Consider the following 9,854-nt stretch of genomic DNA (forward strand, 5'->3'; position numbering starts at 1 on the left):
GGGGTGGGTTATCCGCTACGAGGGTAGTGAACGAGATCAACCTTACGTCATTGCTAATATGGGTGTGGATGCATTCTAGCATGTTAATAATGCAATAAATATGTGACAATAGAACGCTAACTTTTTGGAAGCATGTTGGTATAAAGAGCTTAAACGGAAAATAATTTGTTTTTTCTTTCTTTAAAAAAAAAAAAAAAAAGTTTTAATGAATAAATAAAGCAGCGTGTCAATGTTTATCTACTCGGTACTCAAGGGGAAGTCAGCTAGCTAGGAATACGATCGCTTACCACCCCGATTCCTACCCCACCTCTGCGAGAAGGATCTCTTAACGACAACTCCAAGTGTTTAAACTCTGACTCAAGCTCCGCTTTCTCACTGCATTTCTGCGCCGTCTCAAAGTCAACAAGGACCGCCTCTCCGTTCCTCACGAGGAAGTTATGCTTATTAATGTCGCCATGCTTTATTCCAAGCGCGTGTAGCTTCGCTAGAACGCGTTGACAGGCTGCCAAATCTTGGGGTTCCGCCGTCCTTGCGCCGTCGATGTTTTCCAAGACGAATCCGAAGACCCTGCCGGCCTCTGTTAAGTGGCCAAGGAATTTGGGACCAATCCCTTTACCCTCAATCCATTCGTATGCGGTGGTTTCAGCCTCAAAGAACGGCATCTGCCAAGGGAACTCGGCAAACTTAACGAGGACCGGAAAGTCGAAAGCTGGGCATGTAACGTGGTGGATGTTTTGTCGCACTCGATTCAGCTTTGTTAGATCGAGATGGTCGATCCGCCTGTCGTGCCAGGTATTTCGGATTCCAGGGAGGTCGCTATGAGTGACACGAGAGAAAACTGGGCGCCGTGTAACTGGATCCTTAGAGATGTGACCCTCGTTCCAGTTACCAGGGGGGAAAGGTGGTAGCATAGGAATGAGTACGGGTGCAAAGGTTCGATCGTTCTTTGGAAATACAGCTGGGTCGACGGTAACATACTTGACATGCTTCTGATCGACCAAAAAGCGATATTCGCTCTCCTCTTCATCATTGGAGTCAACAAGGGCTGCTAAGAGACGAACGTTGCTATTCGTTTCGGTTGCCATCATGGTGACTAATATCGAAAGAATGGTCCATAACAAGCTCTCCTAGTCTCAAGAGAAAGCTACTAAACTGTAGCTCGTAGCTCTATAAATTAGGTGGAAATGGATAGACAGGGAATGAACGAGGGTGTGACTTTTGTGAGAAGATCGAAGTTCTCATGTAAGTTGAGGACATTAAGTATGAAGACGAGATAGAAACGTATTTGGTACAAACAGTGTGGTTTTGTGGCGTAAATGTGATGTTAGATCAGTTGGAAGGTATCCGCCGCGCCCTCAGTGGGGTAAGCACGCGCGCGCGTAAACATATGTATCTAAACTTCTAAGTATTCACATGTCTATCTATACTTAGTCAAATATATTAGCATGTTGGTGGATGGCCTGCGCAACGTCTAGGTTACCTAGTATCAGGGTATTCGGCTCATGGACCCCCTTGCCAAGGGTTCGATTGCAATGCGCCTTTCCATAAAGACCTATTTCAGTACCTGAAACTTTATGGGATTGCCGAACGTTCAACTAACAACCCAGAAACCTACAGTGTACAGCCATTTCGCCTACATTCATACCTATCTCCCACTCCTACCGGATCCACTAGTTCGTCAGCTGGCTGCTCAGCCAACTCATCCCGCCTCGGAGTTAGGCGGCGTAGGTGGCAGACTTACCAACTGGATACCTAGGCGAGCAGACCTGATAGAGTAGGAGGATGGAAGGGAGAAATGGCGTGTGATATGCTGCGTAAGTGTTTTGTAATTGTCAAGGGCAGCTATTCTTCGGGAGCTGTTGAATCACCAGATAATTACTTCCTGGCCGGGTACTAAAGGCTGGGCCTCGAATCGAGGCACATGCTTCACCAACACATTTAACACTGCAATTCCATAGGCTTCACATGTGCAAGAGACACATGGTGAAGCCAGGCAAGGATGAGATGAGCCGCCGCTGAAGAGGATGGCGCTCATTTAGCTTCCAAGGCCACACAGGACGTATGAACAGTCAGAGGCCCTGGTACTGCCATTTCATCTGCGCATCGCTGTTTCTGCTGATGTTTAGGCGGAAAGGGAAGGATAAGGTTCAGGTTGTCAGGGGTTGAGGTGGAAATTGTAAGAAGTTGAAGCACGACTTAGCGTAGTATTATACATGTTTCGGGTGCTGGTCCACCACCGTTACTGCTCCATACCGTCGGATGTGATCAACGATGCCATTTGCTGTGTACTTATTCCTGAGATTCTTCCCGAGCTCCTTACTTTCTCTGCAGCCAGTGCAATAGAAGCCCCAATCAGCTGACAGACCCGAAGAGCCGAAGCAGGGAGCAGAAATGATTGACATATGTCTTAGAGGCTCTCTCGTGGTTAGGTCTTGCTGTCGGATACTGGCATCAGTTGTTAAAGTGGAAGTCTTCAATGCACTCTTAAGTATAGCTTGCCGGTCAAATAACGTAATTCTATTTCTTGACAACTTGCAGAATGTGGTGTACTTTCCAGGGAGGCTGAGGATATGGGGCAGGTGCTTGATGTCTTTCCTTGGGAGGCTGAGATACTTGGCCGCACGTGTAGCTGACACGGGAAAATAATCGGGATGCCCCGTGAAGCAAAAGTAGCATACGCGTTTGCAGGTGATGAGGTAAAGATAGCTGCCGAAGCGATCGCAGGCTTCGCACTTGGTGGTAGAGAGTGTCCTGTATAGAGTTTGGCAATCAAAGTAGCGAGCGTCGATGCTGATGATGGCACGGAGAACATTGGGACAATGCTTCAACACCATTTGGTACTGATGCAGTGAATCAACGACACCCATTGCGCGGCGATTCACGCGGCGAAAGATGGTCAACGACGGTAGATCAAGTACCATAAGTATGCATGTAAGAAGTTCCAGGGGAAGCATGTCTAGTTGCCCCAACGAATCCTGTGGTGGAATGAGATGTCGTCCATTGTCAAGAGGACACCGAGTTTCAAGATTGGCATCGTCCAAAATGTAGTCGACAATTCTCTGCTTTCGATATGCATATGCTTCGAGCTGACTTGGGGTGAGATATGTTATATTATCCATTGCCAGGCGGATTTGAGACGTGGAGGTTGTGATGAATTGAATGTAAAATGTACTTACCATTATCGGCAATGCTGTCCTCGACGGTGAGCCACCAAGCCCACTATAGCTCTAGCGCTTATCCACTATAACTACAGAAGGGCTAATCGTGTATCCTGGGGCTGCTATTGAAGCCTCAGTCTTAGATCTTGTCGACAGACACACCCCTACCGTTATTGAAGAAATTAAATATCGAAGCTTCGGCTCGCTATCATCTACCCTAGCAGTAGTATGAGAATCAACTTGGCTTTTTTGGGGGTTGATTGTGGCATTTGCTACTTCCACCAAAACCAATCAGCAACCTTGTTAGCTTCACACGCTTAGAGGAGACTATGTACCACCCCCCAGACCAAGGCTTTCCCATCAGGCGTGAAATTTTTGACCGAAGCTGACAACCCCAACGAAGGATTAATCAATATTTGGATATCTATATCCTTCTTACTTTCCATACCCCTGGGAGATTAGTATCATGGCCAAAGACCGAGGTGTAGTTACTGCGATGTTCTCAACCATGGCTCGAACTTGAAAAGCCATATGGCCGACCTACCCCAAGGAAACCAATCAGATAGTTAAGGATGTCAATGAATACAAACCTAGGCCCCGAAAGGGGAATCGCCTGTCCATTTCCCGTTATAACAAGAGAACAATATATTAACTGCATAGGCACCTCGTAGCTCTTGCAGTTGGGGAATCCATGTCAGATAGGTTCAGGTAAGCATTGCGTCTCACAGGTATAGAAACAAGGGGGGCTGCCTAAATATACTACCTAAGCAACGCTATTTAAGCCAATAAGCATTATAGTGTAGCGTAGTTGGGCAATGTTCAATGTTCACTCGTGCGTCAACGTTTATCCAGCGCGAATTATACGTTTTAGACTTAGCCTCTGACCCCGCCCTCTATGTGAGATGTAGCTGCGAGAATGCTGACTTATTGGGGGCGAGGCTGTAGGAGTACTTTATCTCTTCGTTACATTTTACCCTTTGCTGTTTTCAACCTTCCATTCTGGTCATATTTCAGCCTACCTAGCCTTCAAGTAATTTGGTACGACATTCAATCAGACTGGGAGGTATATATAATCATGTGGTTGCTTAATACCGACAAACTCGACAGACCGAAACTGGTACAAGTTCCCGAAGAATCAGCACCAAGATATGCGATCTTGTCCCATACTTGGGGCAAGGAAGAAATAACATTTCAGGATATCCAAGAGTTGAGCCGTAGAGAATGGTCTCGAGCAGTCTCTCAAACTGCAATGACAATTCAAAAGAAAAAGGGCTTTATCAAGATTCGTAGAGCGGCGGCTATAGCGGCTGATCACGGATACAATCATGTATGGGTAGATACATGTTGCATAGACAAAACCAGCAGCGCCGAGCTATCTGAAGCTATCAATTCAATGTTCAGGTGGTATAGGCAGGCATCAATTTGCTATGCTTACATGGAGGATGTCAAACATGGCTATCATGATAGGAAAGGGGGCCTTTTCTCTTTACTCTGTCGGAATAGCCGCTGGTTTACTCGGGGTTGGACTTTGCAAGAGCTCATTGCACCAGAAGATGTCATGTTCTATGGGGCGGACTGGGGGGATACTTAGGGAGCAAAGCGCATGACGGGTACATACGCGTTTCACTTGCGCAAATCACTGGGATCGACGTCAGAGTGCTTGAAGGAATTATCCAGCCCAGTGAGATAAGCATCGCTTCGCGGATGAAATGGGCGTCGCAGCGAGAGACAACTCGAATAGAGGACGCCGCCTACTGTTTAATGGGACTTTTCGACGTCAACATGCCCTTGATATACGGAGAGGGCACAAAAACTTTTATAAGACTGCAAGAAGAAATTCTGAAGAGTTCGAGTGATCACTCCATGTTCGCATGGAAGGCGCCAGAAACAGGTTCCAATGAGGCTCTCACTGGACTTCTTGCTGAAACATCTCAATACTTCGCCGACGTGGGCAATTACCGGCCAATGCCCCCATCAGCTTCTCGGGGGAGCGCCACATGGAGCACGACGAACCAGGGTTTGCGATTATCCCTCTTCCTACTCCCTTGTTATGATTCACGTGATAGTGAAAGCCAGGATGACTACTATGCTATTCTGGAGTGCGCGTTACGACGCAGCGATGAGGCATACCAGAGTCCAGCGATTCGTATGAGGCGGCTTTACGGTGACCAATTCGGCCGGGTTGACCCTCAGCTCGTCAACTCCGTGATGACTCCTTTTTCCGAGTTAAGCGAGGGCAACGGCTCGTATGAAACAGTATTTGTGAAGCAGAAACCTGTTTACATGGTTCCTGATTTTATGGTATCTTTCAGTAATATCTGCTAGTTCTCAGAGTCAGAGGGATCAGACTCTTGTCCACTATGTCACGTTATTGGAGTATGGCCGGAGAAATACTGGGACGGAGAGGCTGCCATCCTTCTTACAGTCCCGTCTCCTTCCAATCGTATCATTGGGTTATTTAGATTCTTCGCTCCCTCATACAATGCTACCGTGGATTTTGCTGTTGGTTTGAGGAGAATAAATGGAGGCTCCTGGTTTGCATGGCACTTGCAACGGCTGTCCACTGGGAAACCCCTTCACCAGACAGCACTATCTGCGAACGAATACTTGGCTTCGAAAAGCCAGAAGCAAGCAGCGCAGTCATCAGATTGGTTAGCAAACCCATGGAAAGAAAAAGGAGAGGGCCAAGACATCCAGATTCAAGTTCGAGGGATGAAAGTTTACGGAAGAATATATAATTTCGTCAAGGCCTCTACAAAATCTACTATTTACAACTCCCCGGCTGTGGAGTTTTCAGACCCGGAACAGGGGTCTCCTGCAGTGCCAGATCGGCTCGATGATGGTTCGTACGAGTTCAGTTGGGATGGAACCAGACATGTCCGTAAACTGAGTGCCGCTGGTATCCCAAATCCGGTTTCGGGAATCCAGCTCAGAGGAATTGAATCCCATCCTAGACTCACTACTGACTTAGCCTGACGTAAACACCACTACGAATTGAAGATTTATTTGGAGATTTATCAATCCCGAACTCTCTCGATTACTATATTGGTCCTGAAAATCTAGCCTCCGTAAGCGAACGGCGATCAAAGATCCGTATACATTGGACCTATCCTCCAGCTGAGGATCTGCGAAGTCTCGATGCAATATATGGAGCTGGAGAAAAGGACACGGAACTGCTACGCGCCTGTAAAGGCGGGCAAAGCCTAGAGGATTAGGATTTAGCACACTATCACCTTCAATGTGTCACTTGTTCACCTGCTACCCCTGACTTATTCAATCCGGAGATCTTTTGAACAAGTTTGGCGGGTTTCAACCCATCGACTGAGCAGTAGTAGGTGGGCATACGGAAACCATCCGTGCACTTCTTGATAAGGGGAAAAATTTTTCACGCCAGAACAACCCAAGGCTGGACCCCGGTCCATCATGCCGCTACGTATGTTTGGCGGCTTTGTAGCAATGAAGTGGTTGATTGATTACGCCATTGAGAAACATGGATCTTCATACAAGGACGAGTCCATGTCCAATGGCAAGAGCAACGTGTTGTTGGAAAATCCCCTCTACATCGTTGTGACTCACGTTTCTTGGGTTTCTGTAAAAGAACTACTCCCATTTATGGAAATTCTCGAAAACCTTCGCGGTTCTCCTTTCTGGACCCTTGGTAACTTTGCAGGAGAAACACCATTACATCGGCTGGCTGCAAGTGGGCCAACTCAATTCCCAGCCAATACATACATAATAGAAAACTTCTTGTCATACGAACGCCAATTTGATTGTCTATGGAAGTATCTCGATGGGCTCTTTGACATGCAGTATGCGTTGGATCAGCCCCGGAAGTCGAGAATCTTACGCAGGATGCTGCGGCGTCTCTGCTGATGAAGGGAGATAGTAACGGCATGAACATCTTACATGCAGCATATCATTTAGGACATGCTTACATTGCCAAAGTGCTACTTGAAGCTGGTGTTAACCCCAACGCTACAACCACAGGAGCCTGAACTGCCGGCCGCTTATTTCGCTGCTCTCGGTGATCATGCTGCGTGTCTGCAAGAATGGATGGCCGGCCTATGATGCCGACATCTATATACCAACTGAAAGCGAGGAAATATGATTCCGGCCCATCCACCTCGCAAGAGCAAATAAACACGCGAAAGCTCTTTCGGTTCTGAAAGACGGCAGCAGCAATATTGACTCGCCGTGCACTCATTACATACTCAAAACCACAAAACCCCGAGGAGGATACTTGTATAACTTAAGGGGAATATATGACGGATAATCTTAGAAGGATTTCATACACCCTTTCGAAAATTTCTAAAAAGGAGATATACAAGGTGATAGGAGTAAACCGTTAGTTGATTGCTGGCAGATTGTGAATGCTTCATAAGGCAGAAACTTGAAGCGCAAGCAGGGCTATTTGCAGCGGACTTGATTCGGAGTTCTAGAAGTGACATAGTAGGCATCTACCGTTGAACCTCGTCTTGTGTTATGAACCCTCGCCAACTGTCGGAATAGAGCTGACTGCGGTTGAAAGGGAACCGCGCGGGGACTACATACATGGATAGGTAGATGTCAGTATCAGATTGATTACATGTAAGAGCCGATGAAGATGTCCGTGCTTACGTGAGCCCGGCTTAGTCTAGTTGTGTGTGTCTCACCCGGATATATACCCAGTGTACGTGCACTCTTGCACCAGTTTCTCACTAAATACCGCCACTTTCACTGATGAACAAATCAACTTTATATTGTTTGAAGTTGAAACAAACTTAGACTTGTCTATACCGTTGCTTTAAATTTTGATGATAAGGTGCTACTCTCAATTCTCTTTTAAGACATTGCGATTATTTCATCTAGCAGCAGAGAACTGGCGCATTGCATGGATTTACTTATCATGCGGACGTAGAATGACAGTATCCGCCGGATCTGGAATTGAGATTTTAAGACCAACACGCCGCGCTATTGTACCATGTAATGCGATGCGATGTGCTGGCTAGCGGCGCGGGGTGTCGGCCGATGATAATAACCCATCCAGATGAGTCGAGGACTTGTTGAAGAGTACAATCTGTTCAAAGGGCGGGGTGCCGGACATTTGACACAACCCGATAAAATGGATCCCCTGATGGCAAAGGAGATGAAAGAACATTTAACAGAATACTAGTGTATATGACTTAAACTTCCAGCTCAACTCCGCAGGCTGCTAAAATTCGACATAGCCAATTAAGGCATATAACATATGTACTACGTAGTATAGTGGCTTTAGTATCGAAAATACCTATCGCTACACTAAATACGTATATACCATCGGGAAAAGCTAAGTAGTTTTAAGCTTTTACATGTAGATCTGTTAGCAAAGTTAAAAGATACTTAAGACCCGATTAAAAGTGTCACGGAGTTGAGCTGGAAGTTAAGTAAGGGGATAAATGATCTCTGCAGCAGGAGATGCCAAGTGTATGTACGTGTCCACGTCCAGGCATTGGTGGGTTGGGTGAAATAAAGAAAGGAAAGTGGCGTGCGCTAACGCTGGATAGCGTCATGTCTGGGCCTAGGGTTTCATACCGGAGGACCCTATATCCGGAAAGCCTGAGCATAAAAACAGAACAAAAGAGATCTGATAGGTACCTACTTTAAAACCCGTTGGCAGATGAAAACGAACAAGTCCTGCTTCGACTGCCTTGCCGATATTATTGTGCGTAGGTAAGTATCGCAAGCAAAGTGAATGCGAGCACGTTAGCCAAGCCACTCTCTCACTACCTAGCGGTAGGGTAGGTAGGTATGAAGTCAGCACATGTGATCATAGCGTGCTCGGCATGGTCGATGTATGGTTGGTTACATGGGCAGCTTGTAGCTGTGTTTTGCTGACGATCATGTGTCACCACACAAATAGATACGGTAGGTATTAAGTATGTGTCGATGATGATTTAGATGTTGAAAGATTTCGATGTAAAACCCCCCCACATGGTCTCAGATCATCGGCTCAAGGCTACTCAAGATACTAAGTAAAAGTTTGTGCACAACTTGCATAGAACACGAATAGATATGAAGAATGAATTGTGCAGACTCTGTACTAGCATGTCGGTCCTCAATCTCGTCGATACTAGTAGACATTGTGGAGATGGCGTCTTCTAGTATCTGGGTTACCTACTGTATAAGTACATATACTATGTAGTAGTAGGAGGAAAAAGAAAGGAGCACGATGGATCATGACTCGCATCGGTAGCATCCGTTCCTGCACGTGCAGTTCCGACAGCATGGAACCGATGGAGAGACCTCTGGAGACACAAAAGTCACTAGACGGGATTTTAGTGTATTGTTCTTGGCGTACGTCGACCATCTCCATCTCCATCTCCCCGTACTTGTATATACTACGTACGTACTTACAGACACGAATTTGCACACACTTAGGTATGCGGAGAAGACGGGAGAAGGCTCGGCATAACTACTGTGTAGGTACTAATTACTTAAAGTATATGGAAGAAAAACAACAGTCCTGATATGAAGGGGCAGACAGAGGCAGAGAAGGGCGATCCATGGCGGGGTGTCGGGTTTTATGAAAAGTCCGACGGGGAGCCACGATAGTGACTAGTCGGTGCGAAGGGCCCTTTCAAGCGAGCGACCGGACCGACACGCACATTTTACTATGGACCTGGGTCACTGCTGTAAGTACGATGCGGCGGTCTAAGTATGTATGCTCATGGATCTGTC

The 9,854-nt window shown here is 46.6% G+C and overlaps 4 protein-coding genes across 4 annotated transcripts; 2 read left to right on the top strand and 2 right to left on the bottom strand.

Annotated features, from left to right (window-relative positions):
• Positions 1-90: 90 nt before the first annotated feature.
• Positions 91-1,440, bottom strand: F5B22DRAFT_83081 (uncharacterized protein). Its single transcript, XM_047980604.1, has one exon. It carries the CDS (start codon positions 1,086-1,088, stop codon positions 264-266), a length of 825 nt encoding a protein of 274 aa, XP_047832005.1. The 5' UTR covers positions 1,089-1,440; the 3' UTR covers positions 91-263.
• Positions 1,441-1,458: 18 nt separating this feature from the next.
• F5B22DRAFT_600968 (uncharacterized protein) lies at positions 1,459-3,137 on the bottom strand. The gene is made up of 2 exons (XM_047974575.1): positions 1,742-3,137; positions 1,459-1,670 (listed from the first exon to the last, which is right to left on the bottom strand). The coding sequence occupies exon 1, from the start codon at positions 3,117-3,119 to the stop codon at positions 2,208-2,210; it is 912 nt and encodes a 303-aa protein (XP_047832006.1). The 5' UTR covers positions 3,120-3,137; the 3' UTR covers positions 1,459-1,670; positions 1,742-2,207.
• Positions 3,138-4,233: 1,096 nt separating this feature from the next.
• Positions 4,234-5,310, top strand: F5B22DRAFT_635428 (HET-domain-containing protein; the record flags this gene model as incomplete). The annotated part of the gene is made up of 3 exons (XM_047977138.1): positions 4,234-4,718; positions 4,754-5,175; positions 5,225-5,310. The coding sequence occupies 3 exons, from the start codon at positions 4,234-4,236 to the stop codon at positions 5,308-5,310; spliced, it is 993 nt and encodes a 330-aa protein (XP_047832007.1).
• A 1,271-nt stretch (positions 5,311-6,581) lies between these two features.
• On the top strand, positions 6,582-7,551 carry F5B22DRAFT_654243 (uncharacterized protein; the record flags this gene model as incomplete). Its single annotated transcript, XM_047979788.1, has 2 exons — positions 6,582-6,967; positions 7,045-7,551. 2 exons carry the CDS (start codon positions 6,582-6,584, stop codon positions 7,151-7,153), a joined length of 495 nt encoding a protein of 164 aa, XP_047832008.1. The 3' UTR covers positions 7,154-7,551.
• Positions 7,552-9,854: the final 2,303 nt, after the last annotated feature.

The sequence above is a fragment of the Xylaria bambusicola genome (genome assembly GCF_022495145.1).
Source record: "Xylaria bambusicola strain CBS 139988 unplaced genomic scaffold F5B22scaffold_14, whole genome shotgun sequence".
Taxonomy (NCBI): domain Eukaryota; kingdom Fungi; phylum Ascomycota; class Sordariomycetes; order Xylariales; family Xylariaceae; genus Xylaria; species Xylaria bambusicola.

Excerpts from the sequence above, each read along its gene's own strand:
- F5B22DRAFT_83081 (XM_047980604.1), bottom strand. The coding sequence starts at position 1,088 with ATGATGGCAACCGAAACGAATAGCAACGTTCGTCTCTTAGCAGCCCTT.
- F5B22DRAFT_600968 (XM_047974575.1), bottom strand. The coding sequence starts at position 3,119 with ATGGATAATATAACATATCTCACCCCAAGTCAGCTCGAAGCATATGCA.